Here is a 16,699-nt window from a genome sequence, read left to right as displayed (position 1 = left end):
ATCCCACCATCCCACCATCGCAGGCAGCCTACTTTCTCAATCCCAACCCCAACCCCACCCCCACACCCCAAGCACTCCCGTCTCTCTGGCGGTGATACCGAACCACCGACGAGACGACAAAAATTCAAGGCAGCAGCCAGCTGACAGCAGATAGCTCTCATCCTACGCCACACCACCCCATCCATCAAACCGCATCCCACCCCACCCCCCAAAAATCCGAAAAACTAGAAATGTAAAAAACTGTATACCCACCCAAAATCAACCGCAAAAAGTATCATCGTCCAGTCCTGTCCAGTCCAGCCCGCAAGGAAAGGGAGGGCAGGAGGGAGGGGGAGGGGAGGGAAACGAATCAAAAGAAAAAATAACGCCGTCATGACATCGTCCGAATCAAGGAAGGAAAGGAGAGGGGAAGAAATTACGGAGTATAGGAAAAAGAAGAACGAAGATAAGAAAAAAAGAGCTCAACCAAGAAGAAAAATCTTTTTGTCGGTCGAGAGGTCATCTTTGACGGGACGTCATGTCAAGGGGGATGCTCCGGAGCAGAAGGCGACAACAACAAGGGCAAAAAACAGTTGTTCCCAGACCCCAAAATGTTTGGATGATGGTATGATGATAATGATGATGAGTATGAGGTGATGATCAAAAAGCGCGCGATGATGATGATGTGACGATAATTTTGAGCAGGCCTAGAGAGTCCTCCCCCCAACATGGTACTTTTATATCCACCCATGCCAAGGACTAGTTGTAATGATATGAAAAAAGAAACAGACTGACCAAGAGAGTTGTACGTGTCATGATGGTGCGCCGGCGTGGTATGCAACGCAGGAGATGGGCATCAAGGCGCCTCCCGTCAAATCATGATGGCAAGAAAAGATTCAACGACAAACATTACGACTCGTCTCGCGCTTCGCTGATGACGCCCGGCTTGGGAACGGCAACGGAGAGGGCGGCGGCTGCCTGCTGCTGGGCGATTGGGGGCGCTCCGGGCAACGAGGCAACCGAGGGCAGGCGGTCCTTTGGCGGTGGGGGCTCGTCCTTCATACAGGCGTTCTCGAGCATGTTTGTCCACTTTCCGCTCGTGCCAGCGTGGCTGTGCTTGAGGTGCTGGCGGAAGTGATCTGCGCGGTAAAACTTCTTGGCCTGGTTGCACTCGCCGAACTTGTGCACGTGGTTGAGATGGTCGCCCCGGACATCCCAGTTGGCGGGGTTCGGAAACTCCTCACCGCAGTATCCACAGACGTCTGCAGCCTGAGGATGCACCGTTGACGGGTGAAAGGCCGCCTGCACTCCAGACAAGGCCGCGCACGACCACGAGTGCCGGCGCAGGTGCAGCGAGTTTTGGTGCCGCTCCGCCTCGTTCTTGTTTTTGAACCGGTTTGGGCAGTATTGGCACGTGTATTGCTTCTCCATTTCATGCAGCCTGCAAGCATATTAGCGACGCATCGACCGGACGCGGGGCAGTCCTTACCGGAGCTCGTCCTCACTGTCAAATTTTTTGGGCTTCTTGGGGCAGCACTCGCAAATGTACATTCCCTGGAGCTTGGAGACGCTATTTTGACGCGAATGCGCCAAGCTGTCAGCAGACAACTTGCGTGCATGCATCGCTTCTTCACCAGACAGCCCACGCTGGTGGTGGATTTTGGACAGGGATCCGCGTGGGCTCGGGTTGAGCGATCTCGTGGTGGAATACGGAGAAATCGGGCCGAACTCGTCTACAGCAGGGGAGAGGGTGCTGGGCGACAGCCTGTCGGTGTGGTAGCTCGTCGCGCTGCTGGCAACCGACAGGCCGTACGACGACCCGAGGGAGCCGTTGCGCTGTCCAATGGACGAGGTCGACGACACGGAGCCGTGGTTGGTGTGGAACCGGGAAATGGGCGAGTTGCGGTTTACCAGCATCTGAGCAGAGCGACGGTGGTAAAGGTCATTGCCACCGCTGGGGCGGTCCTCGCGGGCGGCTTCAGAGGGCGGTGAAGAAGCCCGTCTCTTGAGGCCGCCGTGAGAGCTAAGCTGGTACTCGTCCGAGCCGGCAGGACTGCGGTCGTTGAGGTTCAAGTCGCGCATCCCGTTTTCTTCCATGGCGAAGTCGGGCTCCAGGAAGACGGTGTGATCGTAGCTCCCTCGGTGCGAGTGCGGCTCGTCATAGCCGGCCGGGCCTGAAACGCTGCCGTACGGTCGAGGATGTTCGCTAGGAGCTGGACCGTAGATTGGACTGCGGAAGCCGGTCTGGCCGGGCGAAATTCCACCGGAACTGGGTGGCCAACCAGCTGCAGAGAGATCTATCGAGTTCATTCGCCTCTCGGGCATGGACAATGGCTTGAGCTGGCCATTGAGCTTGCTCAGTGTATTGTGCGGACTGGTCGATGTTTCTTGGGCGCTCGTCGACAGGAAACCCGAGCCCGAGCTTCGGGTTGGGGTGTTGGGACCGCCAATCTTGGAGAGGAGTTGCTTGTCGTACGCCTGGGACGAGTCCTCGAGCGACCGCTGGCCCAGCTGGCGTTCGCTTTGCAGCCTGGGCAAGTGTTAGAGTGGGGGCAAAAACGACCAGCAGATGTTTACGAGCAACTCACCTGTGGTTGGCCAGCGAGGGTCTGGGGAGATCTGGGCGATCGTCGTCGCTGTGGTGGCTCTGGGAGTCGGTGCCCATGTCGGTATCTTGGGGCTTGACGGTGGAAAGGGAGCTTCCTCTCCGGGCGGCCGTTCCATAGTCGCCCTCGTCAAAGGAGGGCTGGGTGCGTTTTACCTGACCGCCCAGCAGACTCGAGCCCGGCTTAACCGAGCCAAAGGAATTCTTCCCGAAAGACAAGCTATTCGGGCCATTGCCCCACTGCCAGCCCGGGTCCTGTCCCTCGCTCAACTCGGTGATGTGACGCGGCGGAGGCAAGGGCGGCGGAGGGGAATCTCTTGCGTTGGGGATGGCCATGGGAATGGCGGTGGGAGTTGCATACGACGACGACCGGCGCGGAATGGTGAAATGTGAGTGGTGGGCGCCAGAATCATATATTCGAATGGCCGGCGTCGACGTTGCGTGCGACATGTCCATTTAGGGGGGGGGAGGACGGAGGCAAGCGTGAAGCGCAAGGCGCCGCCAGCTGAGTCGTGCGGGCAGTGGCGGCGAGCAAAGAATGAGGGCTCAGCGGCTAGTGGCCGGGAGGAGCGGGAGGATGGAGGGAGTCCCCGGGGAGGACGAGCTTGGGGGGTGAGCAGCAGAAACAGCGAGGGGTATGCGAGTTGTGGGTTTTGAGTTTGTGGAGGAGCAGCGGCAACGAGCGGCAGCGGCAGGCCTAGCGGTAGGGTAGTAGGAGGTAGCGGTAGCGGTAGCGGCAGCAATGGCAGTAGTGGCGGGTTGGGTACGGTATGTCGAGGGTAAATCAATTCGAGGGCCGACAGGTAGGACCTTGGAGGTCTAGGGCGGGCGGGCGGCGGCAGCGTGTGTGAGAGGTGATACGTGACGGGGAGCACGGGTTTCCGCCGGGAACGCTCTTCAGCCCTACGGTCCAGGTCAGCAATGGGACAAGGCTGACGGCGCAACCAAGTCACGGAGCGAGAGAGGGCGAGAGAGAGGGGAGGGCTGAGGGCTTGGGGGCAGCGCGCAGCTGACAGCGGCGTGTACGAGGGCGGCGTAACTTGCCTTGGGGACGACGACGGCAGTTGGCGTCGAGGACGAAGAGTCGGATTCGGAGCTCGTGGTGGTAGGCTGGCCAAGGTTGCACAGCGAGGAGCGTGCAGCGCAGAGTGCAGAGTGCAGCAGGGCGGGAGCTGGCCAGCAGGGCGGGACGCGCGCGGTGCAGATGCGATGCAAAGTGATGTGATGGGATGAAGTGGGCGGGAGAGGAGAGAGAGGAGAGCGGAGGAGAGTTGAGGATGAAGAGTCGAGTCGGATTGGACTTGGTCGAGAGATGGATGGGTACCGTATGCCGTGTGGGAGGCACCAAGGGAAGGGAAGGGTACTGTAATGTACCCAAGTAGGGCACCAGACGGCCAAATCGAAGGGCCGACCGACCTGACCTGACTGACCTGACTGACCTGACTGACCTGACGGCGGGAGGAGTCCAGCCCATGACTGTACCGTCAGGTCTGTTCCTTACAACTGATGCCCTCGAGGTACTGTAGGTAGAGCGATGGCCATGTACATGTGCGAAAAGAAACAATCGTCAACTCTCAACGACTCACCTCCCCCAGGGCTCCCAATCCTCTCAGCCTTACCGCCTTCTTCATCCTGCTCGCCGCTCTGCTACTCCACCCGTGTTTCCCGTGCCCCTTGTCGCCCCGTCCGTCCCCGTCTGCCTTGTCTGTCCTGTGTGCTGCCCTGCCCAGGTCCAGCCTTATGTCCGTCCGGACGACCGACGCCTCTCCCTTTGTTGCACTCTCACCCGGTTATTCTACTCCTGCCTTTGCCTACAAGGCACTAACTACATGTACTGCCGATCGGCGATTTCTAATATGCCTCCGTTTGACAGTGCAACACGCCGCCCCTCAATCGACCTGACCCTCTGCCTCTCGATCGACGCCCAGTCCCACCTTCCCCCTCGAGATAGGGCTGTCCTCACTCCATCGCGTCGTGTCTGATGGATACGATAATGCACACGAAAAGTCGTCGACAGAAATGGCCTTGACAATTTGGCAAAGCGTCCTTACCAATGTCGTGTAGCTCGCCTTGCGGCCCTGTGCTGCGTGAGCAGAGAGAGCCTCTGCATGGTTTCAGCTTTGTCAGACGCGCCTCGCTTGCGCCAACACCACCACAACCACCACACCTCGTCTCCTCTGCAACCTCGACCTCCCCCGCCAACCACTCCGCGATACCCGTCCCCACACGTCATAATGGCCGGCCTGCTCGACAAAGTGCCCGGCGGCCACAACTTGTACATTGGCGGGTGCGTCGCAACCGCTGCTCATCCATCCATCAATGCACCGAGCCCGCACCATCATTTCATCCTCATGTTAACATTGCCGTGGCCGCAGCCTCTTCACCCTGCGCCGGCGGGACGCCCTCGAGGCCGCAAACATCACCCACGTGCTGTCGGTCCTGCGCCTGCCCCTCGACGCCGAACTGTTTGCGCCCTTTCGCGAGCACATGGTCGTCGAGGTCGACGACGTCGACGATGAAGACCTGCTCCAGCATTTTCCGGCCACCAATCGTTTCATTCAGCGCGCCCTTGATGGCGGCGGTGGCGTCCTCGTGCATTGGTGAGTCGAGTCTGTCCGAGTCTGCTCCTCCTGAATCATGCACCCGTCTCCAGATGCGGTTGCTGCTCGGCGCACAAAAAGCAAAGCGCTTCAACGCAGCTCGGGTGTGCCGGGCTCGCGGTATCTGGACGGCCGGAGTGGGTGATGGTAGTGTTGGTGGTGCAGCGAAGCGGTGCCCGTCATGTCATGACATGGCCTGCTTTTAGTTTCTTTCCCTTGCTGCAAGCGCCGTTGAAGATGGATTAGTCCGTACGTGTGCCAACTCGAGAACCCCCCCGTCTGTAGTGCAATGGGCAAGTCCCGCTCCGCCACCTGTGTCATGGCCTACTTGATGCACAAACATCACATCACGCCCCACGAGGCTCTGGACCAGGTGCGTCAGGCCCGGGCCCTATGCGAGCCAAACGAAGGCTTCATGAAACAACTCGAAATATATCACGCCATGGGCACGCCCGACGACGTCCAAGCCAGCCCCGCATATCAGCGCTGGCTGTACCAGCGCGAGGTCGAGCTCAGCCGCGCGTGCGGCATGGCCCCCGAGGCCGACAAGATCAGATTCGAAGACGAGCACCACCATCTATCTCAGCAGGCTGCCCTCGAGCTCCGTTGCCGCAAATGCAGGTACGCGCGCGCGCCCCCCCTCCTTTTCTTTCGCTCCCTCCCCTCCTCCAGATTGTCAACGGCCCGAGCGCGCCATGCCATGCGATACGCCTTATAGCCCTGGCCGTTGCAGCATTGTCTCCGCTGTCCGTCGTCTCCGTCGTCGGTCGTGCACCTGACCGGGCCCTTTTTTTTTTTTTACTTTTCTTCTTCTCGTTGGCGCCACCGTCATCGTTATCACCACATCGTCTCCTATCTTGGCTTCAATCTACCGTCGACATCAGGCGTCCCCGGCCAGACTAGGCCACGCTGCACACATAGCATGGCATGGCATGATTGATTGCTTGCTTGATTGATGGATCAATTGAGCAAAGAATGGCAGCTGACCGCGCCCCTCGCCACTAGACGGCCACTAGCCACATCGACCTTCATCAACGAGCACCCTGGCAAACCCACCGCTTCCACACCCCCATCCTCGACCCAGCATCAACAACAACAGAACCAGCAGTGCTCCCACCACTTCGTCGACCCGCTCAGCTGGATGCGCCCGGAGCTCGAGCAAGGCAAACTCGACGGCCGCCTCGAGTGCCCCAACCCCAAGTGCCGCTCCCTCGTCGGCAAGTACGCGTGGCAGGGCATGCGCTGCTCGTGCGGCGCCTGGGTCGTGCCCGCCATCAGTCTGGCCAAGGGCCGCATCGACGAGCTGCGCAAGGTGTCGGTCCCCACCGCCGCCGCCGCCGCCGCTGGCGGGAACGTGTCGATGTCGGTGCCCCCCGGATCGTCGTCGTCGTCGTTGTAGTAGAGTCGGCGTCGGAGTCGATCGGGAAGATGGCTGCTGCTAAAAGGCGCATGGGGCGCGACCCGCGGCTGTTGGTGCTAGGAGACTGCCTGCCACCACCGGCGCCGTTTAGTGGCGGCTTTTTGTAGCGCTATCTTTTTTTTTTTTTTCCTGGGCGGTGGGCTGCTGCGCGTGGGGAGGGAGGGAGGGAGGCAGTCGGTTTGACAGATCTGTCAGTAGCGGCGCCGGCGGCGGTAGCGGCAGGCCGATCAAGGCGCCTAAGGAGCATTCATGCCGCCGTACTGTGGTAAGGCATCAGATAGTACGAAAGGGAAAAAAGAAACAGTTATGCAAACCTAACCAAAATCTAACTCTAAAGAAGAATGGAGAACAGCCAAGAAAGAAGGCAGTTGGAGCATAAATACCCGCCCGTGTACTCTGCTGTACCTACAAGGCAAGATGGGCACACTTGCTCTTCAGAGGCCGTGCTCCGTTTAGGCTGAATGCGCTGTGTGGATGGGTGGGTTGAGATGTCGACGAGGTCAGTGCTAGGTAGGTGCAAGTGTAGATATATTGGAGTGTGGAAAGTTGCGCCCAAGGGTCTGCGTCTTCTATATTGCTGCCGTCTCGATGTCCATGCGGATTACATTCATCGTGAATGCGATGCTAGACATGGATGAGCCTCTATCTTCATAACATCAAATGGCAGCAGCATTCCGAGTTCTTCAGAGCAGATGTCACACAGCCAGTGACTACTATGGCCTTGTCATCTCCACGTCCCTATGTACTCACTACATACATACGTGCATGCCAAACATAGACGTAAAATCAGACTACGTAGGTGCCTATGTACCTAAGTACACATTTACCCGACCCCCCGACCGCCCCTCCCTCCTGATGCCGGGCACCCAGACATCCCCCCCCCCCCCCCCCCCCCCCCCCCAAACCCCCAGTCTGGTCCAGTCCAGTATACAACATAGTATAGTGCCAAGCCTAGCGTGGCCTGCCTAGCTCGGATCCTAGGCCCGTCTCCGCATCCATCCATATCTGCTCGTCCGTCGGCCCGAAACCCTAAATTGTGTCGGTGTGGCCAATCACGTCATCGCAAATGAGGGACTTGTGTGTGAGAGACAGCGAGAGGGAGAGGGAGGGCTGCGGCAGGCGGGATGGGTAATGGGTGGATGAGTGGATGAGCGGATGGATGCGTGAGGTGGTGGGTGGGCGAGTGGCTGGGGTGGCCGGCGAGATAGATACCTACCTACCTACCTAGATGGAGAGATAGATGGACGGATGGACAAGCTCGGTTCGATGATGCTTGCTTGCTTGCCTGCCCGCTGCGTGCGTGCATGCGCTCCTCAGGTTCCTGGCCTTGCTGCCGGTCATCACACACACACACAAGCAAGCAAGCAATCAACGGGCGGCGCGCGCGCATGCCCCCATGCGTGCCTTGGGCGGCAAGGCAGACAGGCAGACAGACAGGCAAGCAGGCGGGCGGTTGGCCGCCCTCGTATCTCTGCGCAAAAGCAGAAGGGCAAAAAATTTGGCAAAGAGCAGGCTGCGGATATAGTCTGGCGGCGGGCGTCCGCGAGCCGTCCGTACGTTAGGCGCGCGAGGGCCACGAGACGAGACGAGAGACGGACGAGGGACTGAGACGGCGTGTGTATGGGTCTCTGCGCATGGAGAGTGGGTGGGTGTTCAGGCTCTTTTTCGTTCCTGTTCGTCTCGTTCTCCGCAAACGTCACGACCACTGCCGTATCCGCAGACCACGGACGGACATGATGTGGCCCCTTCAATATCACGACTGACGGTCTACACGAGGCGCGTCGTCAGGCTACCGTGGCTTGGCTGACGGTCGGCATGGTCGCGGACCCTGAATTTAGCTAGCTGGCAGACTGAGCTGGAGGATGAAGCAGTCGGAGGGGAAGATGTTGTTTCGAGGGACTTGATGGAGGTATGACGGAGGTGGTGAGTCGTGACAGTTCTGAGCTCGCACCCGACGGAGGGCAGCCGGTTGGCTCTGAAAGGTAGCGGGGCCGGGACTGGGACTGGGACCCGGTCAGCTCACAGGGCTGGCGGGGGGCAGCAAAAGTCGTTTCTCGACGACTCCACCCAGGACAGGGCTGGCTGTCTCCTGGATGGGCTGGAATGGGCTGTGGGCTGTGGGCTGTGCTTGGCCCGTAGGGCTGCCGTCCGTCGCGTCGCTTGCACCCACGCCAGGTCAATCTTTTTCCTTCTCTTTGCTTTTCTTTTCCCGATCACATCACCGTCGCGCTCGAATAGGCTGCATGTCCAGGGCGACGCGCGTCGTCGTTCGTACCGAGCGGAGACGGTCGAGCAGCGCTGGGTGCCGGGTTGGTCTTGGCGTCGGCCGAACAGACGCAAATGAGGATTTTGGAGATGAGATTGTGAGCAGAGCTTGACGCATGAAAAACGGCCGACAAGGAGCGAGGGACGGGATACGAGGAGAGCAGCAAAGAGGGTTGACGGCGACGAGTCGTCGAGTCCCGTCGCTTGCATTGGTTGGTTGCGAAAGGTGGGCCCCCCTTCTCTCCTCCCCTCCTGTGCGCGCGCAGTCAACACCAACAGGGAGCTTTCGATACGACCGTCATCCAACGGCCGCGCTCCAGGGTCTCAGCACTCGCACCAAGACAAGACAGGGACAGTCCTTGGCCCACCACCCGCACATCTCCAGGTGCCAGGTCCGTTCATTGGGCGCGCCCTCGCCCCATCATTGTCGCTGTAACAGTGGCCACCAACCAGACGCCCGCACCTCCACGGCAGGGCTGAGCAGACGACGACGGCGGCGACATCATGTCTTCTTGCTTGCTTGCCACATACACAGCCCCCTCGCTCATCTTCTGCGCAACCCCTTTTTCTGCACATGTCGTTGGTCGCAGTCTCAAGGCACCTCGCTGGCTCTGGCGCCCCCGGCGAGCCTTGCAGGGAAAAAGGCTGTTCATCGCCGTCTAAAAGAAGAAACCATATGGCCCAAGGACAAAAAAAGTCTAAAGCCAACCTTGCGAGCGGCACGAGCGGCCGGCCACCGCAACCTTGACGGGAAGCGCACGGTTCCGCCGTAGTGCCTTGCTCCATGATCCATCCCGGCCGACCTCTTCCTTGTCTGTTTGCGCTCCGGTGGTCCCCTCTCCAACAACCCTCGCTCGCTTCTCTATCCACCAGTCTCCGCGTTTCTCGACACTCGCAACAAGACGATCACCAGGAAAAAGTTGCGATGTGCATGTAGCTCCTCGTGCGAGCATGCGAGCGAGGGCGCGGGCGTTTCTTCTGCCGGCCGCCGTGTGCCTGAGGCTGGCGGATTCCTTGCGGATGGCGGATGACGGATGCATAAGCTTCTTCGTCAAGTTGCCAGCCAACCACCTGTCTGTCTACCTTGTCTCGTTCCTTCCCGCTTCTTGTTCGTCCTTGGGCATGATCCTTCTTTTGTGTCCTTTCGCCTCCTGCTCCTGGTCCATGATTCGCCTCCTCCTCGTCTGCTCGTGTCTGGTCTGCCTTGGAATCTTTGTGAGCCTGACAATTGCCACCGGTTCTATTACTGCTGTTGTTGCTGCTGCCTCATTGACTCGACCACTGTTCGCTACAGATGCTGCAGCAAGGCGAGACAACGAGAATGAAAGGAAGAGAAGAAGGAGGCAAACGTCCTTGGTTCTCTCCTCTCCCACGCATCATCCCCGTCCCCCCGTGCAGCGCCCTAGCGCCACTATTGTTTCCACGCATGGCGCCTGAGTGGGCTGCACTAGCCTTCTACCTACCCACCTATCTCACACAGCACTACCATGTGCACGACGACGCCGGCGGCCGGTAGACCTCTTGCTCGCCTGCCCTGCACTTGTTGTTGCCAAGACACCGGCCGAGCACGCAGCGTTGAACCCTCCATCCCCCTCGCTCCGCTAACTATAGCACAGCTCGGGCCAGCAGTAGGGTATGGGATGGTAGAGTGGGAAACCTTCCCTGCCCACGTGCCACCACTCTGATTCCAACTCTAATCCGTCGTCCATCCATACTTGCATTCTCTACCTATGAGGGAGTGGCGGCGGCGGCAGCGGCGGTGGTGGTCGATCGGTTGGTGGATTAGGCGCGCGGTGTAGATTGTATGCGGAGAGGTAGACTGATTGACTGATACTTTGGTGACGATGGTGATGCTGTTGCTACTGCTATTGCTGCTAACGTACCTACGACTGACTATTGCAACTACTGCTGCTGCCATGCTACTATGTCATGCCGTTCTACGCCATGCCATGCCATGCCATGCTAGCGCCAGGGCTGCCACTATTTGTCCATTCCACGCACGCTGACGACCGCGTCTCCGCAGTGCTCTCCCTACCTACTGCCGCACAGAGCAGACTTCTAGTGCTCTATCTGTCTGTCCTGTCTGTTCGTTGATCCAAACTAAACGGCGCGCCAGGTAAGGTAAGGTATTACATCGTGCCAAGGAGCATTCACGCCTGTAGTAGCAGCACTGTGAACTGCGCACTAGAAGAGAAAAATAGCAGTCTGTCGCGTCGTCATGTAGGGTTTGGGTATCATTATTATTCTACTCTCCGTTTCTGTCTGAGCCAGCCATCCTTTTCAACGCCTCTCCCCTTCGCCAGGGGATTTTGAGCCCACGAAAAAGTGAGAAAGCTCCAGGTTCTCTTTGCACCTCTGTGCGTTTGCTTGCTTGGTGTGCCGTGCATGAAGCATTCATCACCAGCAAGCCAAGCAAGAAAGTAAAGAAATCGTTCCGTCGTGCCGTCGTGCTGTCGTGCCATCATTTCGTCATCCAGTGCTCCTCTCATAAAAGGAGACTGCCATTTTGCTCCGTCGTCCTGAAAAACAAAAACCTTTGCCGCCATCAGGTAATATAGGGTATCGTTTACCGTGTTGACCGTCCTTTTCCGTGCCATTCGTCGCTGATGAATGCTCCCGGTATATCAGTCTTCATCGTCACCTTGTTGTCCAATACTCCAAATCAGAAAGAGCTCATGGCCCTTAAAACTCCTGCCAGCCGTGCAGCCAGCCAGGCGCACTCAGAGAAGCGCAATCCACGACTTCTTCAGTCGGGGACAACCCACACCTTGCGGGGCCGCGGCATCCTGCCGTCCCTATTCGGCGCTGCCTTCTCGCGAAAAGCCAGCTTGCCTCTGTCGGTAATCATGTACGTCACGCTGTCGGCCGGCGGGCCCCCGAGCCACTCCTCGACCGTCTCGACGTAGTCTTTCTCCTTGGGCTGCGGCGCCTCGTTGTCCGCATCCATGTCCACATCCGTGTCGTCTACCTCGAAGTGGCGTCTCTCCTTGCGTCGTGGCGCTTTGTTGTCCGCGTCCATGTCCACGTCGTCCGTCTCCTGCGATACCGTCAAGTCGTGTGTTGTGCCGAAGCCGAAGGACCACGCGCCTGGGGGCGGCGCCTTGTACGCAGGTGGGAGAGGGTGATGTTCTTCCTTGTGGATGGCGTCGCGCGAACGCTCCTGGCGCGCGTGCAACAGGCGCGGAGCGTCCACTTTCGCGTTGAGCGCTTCGAGACGCGCTTTGCGTTTAGGACGCGCCTTGATCTCTGCAATCTTGGCTTCACGGTCAAAGGGCGGGGGACAGAATGCGGGCGCCTCTTTAGCCAGGTCTTTGACTATCGTTGGAGCGCTGCAGAATTCGGCCTTGTAGCGGGCCGTAAGTCTGTCCTGAAATTCCTCTGAGAAACCGTTGACGACCAAGTCCTCTGGCATGGTCACTGGACGTGACCCAGGCAGGCTTTTGGCCTTTTCCAAAGTGGCCAAGGCGAAAGCCATGCGAGGGTCTTGCGGCGAGTCAGGGGGGTCAGAGTCAGATGCCGGAGAGACAGGTCGCGACAAGTCGGGCGGAGCAGAGACAGGTTCCGGAGAGACAGATCGCAACGAGACGCGGGGAGCGTATAAAGGCGCCGGAGAGACAGGTCTCGACTCGTCCGAAGAGCTATCCGAACTCAGGCTGATGACCTCGACACTCTTCGGCGCAGATCCAAATCCCTGGTTTTCAACAGCCCCAGGCGTTGCCTCAGACTGAGAACCCGCTGAAGAAATTCCATCGGGTCCCGAGGCAGGAGCTGAGATCCTCACAGACTCCTGTTTCACAGGTGGTTGAAGACGTTTGCCATTGCTTGCCGACTTTCGAGCTCTGTAGGCAAACTTCCGAGGCGCCTTTGGGCTTGGCATCTCCTCGTGGCTCTCTTCTCTGGGCCGCTTGAGGTTCTTTTCGTTCGTCTCTTGGGCACCATCCATGTTTCGAGTGGCCTGAGGACCTGTCGCCTCATTGCTCTGGATGGCTGATTTCTCAACTCCCAGCTTGTGGGATTGCGTGAGAGGAAGCTTTACAATATAGCGGGCTTGTGCCCGCAGTTGCAAGAGACGCTTTGTGCAATTCTGGGCGAATGCATCTGTTGCGTAATATCGGGCAGGTTTGGAGTTCACGACATGAGAAAACCGAGTTTTTTGCCCGGACAAAGTAGCTTGGATGCTTGATGACTGTATGTTTCTTCGGTTGTCCCGGAAGTTGTCATACATCCAGGCTGAAATCTCGTTCCAGGTCATTCCACGGTTTCCATTGTCCGCAAGCGCAAATCCCAACAAGTCGGACCACGACAGCTCATTGATGCCTGAAAGCTTCTTCAGATACAGCTCTGAAGCCTCCGTGCGGTCAGTTTGCACGCGACCTGGAATAGTTCCTGTGCCTGTGTGACTTGGAGATGCTGCTGGAGCATCACTGCGTTCAGCTTGCTCGGGATCTGGAAGCATTCGTGTCTCTGCATGACTTGGAGAAGCTGCTGGAGCTTCGTCGCGGTTTGATCCCCGGCGTTCCAGAAGCCTCTTCTCGACCTGGCTTAAAGCCTCTGCTGGTCCTTCTCTGTGTTCGCTTTCCAGGCGCTCGTCATGGCGTATTGGAGAAGGTGCTTCGCGTGTCACGACTTCTGCAGAATGAGCTGGTTGAGGGATATCCACCGGAGGCGTCGTGACTTTTGGCTCAGATGTCTTGGGAGCAATGAGTTGTTCGGTGGCTGGGTGGCTCTCATGGTTCATCGGGAGCATTCGAGTGTTGGTCTTGACACAGTGTCGGCAGCCCTCTGGTTCAGCATTACTGCCGAAAGGTCAGCCATGTAATACGTATTAGTAGTGATATCTTACCTGTCTAGTGCCCTCGCTGACTCTGTTTTCCAGCAGGAGCTACAGTACGCCCTTCGACAGCCAGAACAAGTTTTCCTCGGGTTGTACGACGGAAAATGCTTGGTTTTGCAGTATGCACATCGAGTTACCTTGGTTTTCGAGCTGGTTTCCGAAGCATCCGAAAGTGTTGCGGTGCTTTTCCTTCTGGTCGGCTCATTGATGGGTCGTGCTTGTCCATGGTCTGGGGCAGAGATCGAGTCCCGAGATGTGAGCAATTGGTGATCGACACCAGGCTCAATGTCTGCAGAGGCGAGGGGAGGAGGCTGCTTGACTAGAGGTGGCGATGATTCATCGGCGCCGTGACTCTCCTCTGCGCTCGCCGAAAAAGCACCAGACTCATTATCTGCAGAGGCGAGTGGAGGAGGTTCTTTTGCTAAAGGTGTGGGCAATCCATCAGTGCCGTGATCCTCCTCTGCGCTCGCCGGAACAACACCAGGCCCCTTGTCTGCAGAGGCGAGTGGAGTAGGTTCTCTCACTACAGGCGGCGACGATTCATCAGCGCCATGACCCTCTGCGCTTGCTGGAACACCACCAAGCTTGATAATCTCCTGCCGGATTCCCTCAACTCTGTCCATGATGTCATTGTGATAACCACGGCTTCTTTCAATCGTCGCCTCTTCGGCTGTTGGATTCGCGACCAACCAATCTTGCAGCTCCTTTGCCCTTGAAAGACGCGAGTTTATGTCTTCTTGGAGCCTGCGTATATTTGCATTGGTTGCAGCTGACCCGACCGTAGCATCTGTCGAAGCCTCCGCAGTTTCAAGGCTCTCAAGCTTGACTGGTGATTTGCAATCCTGTGCCTGCAGTGCCTGCTCCAAAAGGCGGAAACCGCGACCAACGATGGCGGCGCTGGCATCCATCTTGCTTGGGTGAGGGCCGGGATCGCCAATCTCGAGATCGTCCACTTTCAGCTTGACACTCCAGCCTGGGCGGCCCTTGGGCAAGCCCCACGCCTCGGCATGATCGAAGATGGCCACCACCCCGCTATTTTTACACTGTTGGAGGAAATTCGAGACCTTCTCGGTGGGCGTCGCGCGTGACGCAGCACCCTGAATTGCAATTTCCTCAGCTTCATCGAGTTGTTGGCGCGGGGTTCTGGAGCTCTGCTGGTGAAGAGGACTCGTTTCCAGAATGAGTTGGTTTGATGTCTTGACGATCTGCTGGCGAAGGGTGTTCGGGTTACGATCGGGAGGTTTCATGGTCCTGGTGGGAGGAACATTTGGGGAGAGATTGTGCTGGCTCGACATCTCGGCGCTTTGCAGGTGAGGATTGTTCAGAGGCAGATTTCGTTCACTAGAGATATTGTCGCTTGGCTTTTGGAGAGCATCTGGGCGCAGACTGTGTCGACCCAACGTGGTCGTCTGAGCGGGAGAAGCAGTCGGGGCTGGAGGCAGATTGCGTTCCAGCATCTCGGCGCTCTGCTGGTGCGGTGCGTGGGTAACAGGCGTCAAATCTTGCGATGACGAGCTGTCCAAACCAGGAAGGTGAGGCTCCATGACCATTTCAAACTTATTGAAGAGAAGTGTACCGTCGTGCCTCTCCACACAGCGCCGTAGCCCAGCTCTGCCGTCGCTGTTATTCCGAAAACTAACATAGTACCCATCAACGCAGCCTTGCACCCTAACCTGTTTGTATGCTGAGCGCAGTAACCTCGCAATATGAGGCGGGTTCGTAGACCTGTATGGTACGTGTCTGGCGGAAATGAAAATGTGAGGGAGCCTCAGGAGCGCAGGTAGCTCTTCTCTAGTGACCACCCAACTTCTTCCTTCGACAAGTTGTCTTTGGAAGTCCTGCTCTGCAAATGTCATTCCTGCGGACCCAGATACGAGGTTTGATCCAGGGCCAATTGATCGTGGTGGATCTTCACTCCCTGAGCCATTGAAGGGCTGACGGCTTGACTCGGACCGAGAAGAGTCACGGCTCGTCGGCTTCTTCCACGTCAAGCTGCTGTTGGAAACGAAGTTTGGGGCCTCCATAAACCTTTTCCTGTCCGCTGATCCACTTGGTTGCGGACGAGAGTCAAAGTACCCGTTGTCGAAAGGATCAGAACGACCGCTTGGTCGAGGAGGTCGAGGGCTGCTTGGTGGGCTGTCTTGGAACGGGCGAGGGCGATTGTTGCATGGCCGATTCAAGTCTTCAAAACGGCCGGAAGGACGAGGACTGCCCTTTTGATGACCATCTTCCATGCGTTGAGGAGGGCTCCTGGGCTGGTGGAAGTCGTCATGTCGATAGCGATCAGTTGGAGTTGGCTCGAAGGGCCGCCGGGGGGGAAACTTTGCGAATGGAGGTTTATTCGGGATTGGGTACGGTCCTGGTCTACCTGGCCTGTAGCCATCCGAGTCGTATGCTCCTTGGTCGTCGGTTCGATAAGGAGAGTAGGACGGACTCTCCCTTGGTCTTGCACTGCCCGTCTTTCGGACCGGAGACCAATCCATGTTTGGGTTACCCATGGTCCCTGGGCACCCTCTTGATTGATACTCCCTCAGAGGCCAGTGGGAATTTTGTCAACAGTAATCCATTTAAATCGCAATTGTTTGTCGACCGCTTGGCAATTCGATTGTTGTGTGGAGGCCGGATCGGAGCTAGTTTGGTAGCAAATTAGCAGAGTGTTGCAGCCAGCAAAGAACGACGTGAAAGTTGCGACTCGTCATCTCAGATCTTTTCAGTTTTAAGATGGTCATTTCGACCGCCAAAGGTTCGAGGATTCCCCAACGTTGCAGGGCCAGTGCCTCGGCTTGAATGGTGCATCTTGCAAGCTCATCAGAATGCCAGATTGAGGGTTTTCCCGGAACCAGAAAGCTGAGCTCATGATTCGCAGGTGTGCGCAACAGCCATTAACTCAAGCCCGTGGAAGCAGCTTTTGGACTCGAGCTCCATAAAGTTGCAAGACTTGGAGATTGATTTGCTCTCTCAGCGTGATCCAACAGCCGCGGAAAGGCGTCTGTCGA

The 16,699-nt window shown here is 57.7% G+C and overlaps 5 protein-coding genes across 5 annotated transcripts; 3 read left to right on the top strand and 2 right to left on the bottom strand.

Moving 5' to 3' along the window:
* Window positions 1-516: 516 nt before the first annotated feature.
* J3D65DRAFT_105893 (uncharacterized protein) lies at window positions 517-3,204 on the bottom strand. Its single transcript, XM_066793681.1, has 3 exons — window positions 2,568-3,204; window positions 1,469-2,509; window positions 517-1,420 (listed from the first exon to the last, which is right to left on the bottom strand). The coding sequence occupies exons 1-3, from the start codon at window positions 3,038-3,040 to the stop codon at window positions 889-891; spliced, it is 2,046 nt and encodes a 681-aa protein (XP_066652098.1). The 5' UTR covers window positions 3,041-3,204; the 3' UTR covers window positions 517-888.
* Window positions 3,205-4,744: 1,540 nt separating this feature from the next.
* Window positions 4,745-6,588, top strand: J3D65DRAFT_636797 (protein-tyrosine phosphatase-like protein). Its single transcript, XM_066801436.1, has 4 exons — window positions 4,745-4,871; window positions 4,960-5,184; window positions 5,470-5,805; window positions 6,190-6,588. The coding sequence occupies exons 1-4, from the start codon at window positions 4,819-4,821 to the stop codon at window positions 6,581-6,583; spliced, it is 1,008 nt and encodes a 335-aa protein (XP_066652097.1). The 5' UTR covers window positions 4,745-4,818; the 3' UTR covers window positions 6,584-6,588.
* Window positions 6,589-8,599: 2,011 nt separating this feature from the next.
* On the top strand, window positions 8,600-9,731 carry J3D65DRAFT_105715 (uncharacterized protein). Its single transcript, XM_066793679.1, has one exon. The coding sequence runs from the start codon at window positions 8,986-8,988 to the stop codon at window positions 9,640-9,642; it is 657 nt and encodes a 218-aa protein (XP_066652096.1). The 5' UTR covers window positions 8,600-8,985; the 3' UTR covers window positions 9,643-9,731.
* On the top strand, window positions 9,720-10,434 carry J3D65DRAFT_105723 (uncharacterized protein). The gene has a single exon (XM_066793680.1). The coding sequence runs from the start codon at window positions 9,821-9,823 to the stop codon at window positions 10,304-10,306; it is 486 nt and encodes a 161-aa protein (XP_066652095.1). The 5' UTR covers window positions 9,720-9,820; the 3' UTR covers window positions 10,307-10,434.
* Window positions 10,435-11,398: 964 nt separating this feature from the next.
* J3D65DRAFT_105697 (uncharacterized protein) lies at window positions 11,399-16,485 on the bottom strand. Its single transcript, XM_066793678.1, has 2 exons — window positions 13,713-16,485; window positions 11,399-13,665 (listed from the first exon to the last, which is right to left on the bottom strand). The coding sequence occupies exons 1-2, from the start codon at window positions 16,199-16,201 to the stop codon at window positions 11,616-11,618; spliced, it is 4,539 nt and encodes a 1,512-aa protein (XP_066652094.1). The 5' UTR covers window positions 16,202-16,485; the 3' UTR covers window positions 11,399-11,615.
* Between the last annotated feature and the right edge of the window lie 214 nt (window positions 16,486-16,699).

The sequence above is a fragment of the Phyllosticta citribraziliensis genome (genome assembly GCF_038025025.1).
Source record: "Phyllosticta citribraziliensis strain CPC 17464 chromosome Unknown J3D65scaffold_11, whole genome shotgun sequence".
In the NCBI taxonomy this organism is placed as follows: domain Eukaryota; kingdom Fungi; phylum Ascomycota; class Dothideomycetes; order Botryosphaeriales; family Phyllostictaceae; genus Phyllosticta; species Phyllosticta citribraziliensis.
Note: the sequence above shows the minus strand (reverse complement) of the source record. Positions and strands in the feature narration are given on the sequence as shown.

Coding starts and splice junctions, on each gene's coding strand:
- J3D65DRAFT_636797 (XM_066801436.1), top strand. CDS start 4,819: ATGGCCGGCCTGCTCGACAAAGTGCCCGGCGGCCACAACTTGTACATT. Junction 5,185..5,469: donor GGTGGCGTCCTCGTGCATTG/GTGAGTCGAGTC, acceptor CCCCGTCTGTAG/TGCAATGGGCAAGTCCCGCT. Junction 5,806..6,189: donor CTCCGTTGCCGCAAATGCAG/GTACGCGCGCGC, acceptor CCTCGCCACTAG/ACGGCCACTAGCCACATCGA.
- J3D65DRAFT_105893 (XM_066793681.1), bottom strand. CDS start 3,040: ATGGACATGTCGCACGCAACGTCGACGCCGGCCATTCGAATATATGAT. Junction 2,510..2,567: donor CCCTCGCTGGCCAACCACAG/GTGAGTTGCTCG, acceptor ACACTTGCCCAG/GCTGCAAAGCGAACGCCAGC. Junction 1,421..1,468: donor GACAGTGAGGACGAGCTCCG/GTAAGGACTGCC, acceptor ATATGCTTGCAG/GCTGCATGAAATGGAGAAGC.
- J3D65DRAFT_105715 (XM_066793679.1), top strand. CDS start 8,986: ATGAAAAACGGCCGACAAGGAGCGAGGGACGGGATACGAGGAGAGCAG.
- J3D65DRAFT_105697 (XM_066793678.1), bottom strand. CDS start 16,201: ATGGGTAACCCAAACATGGATTGGTCTCCGGTCCGAAAGACGGGCAGT. Junction 13,666..13,712: donor TCAGCGAGGGCACTAGACAG/GTAAGATATCAC, acceptor ACCTTTCGGCAG/TAATGCTGAACCAGAGGGCT.
- J3D65DRAFT_105723 (XM_066793680.1), top strand. CDS start 9,821: ATGCGAGCGAGGGCGCGGGCGTTTCTTCTGCCGGCCGCCGTGTGCCTG.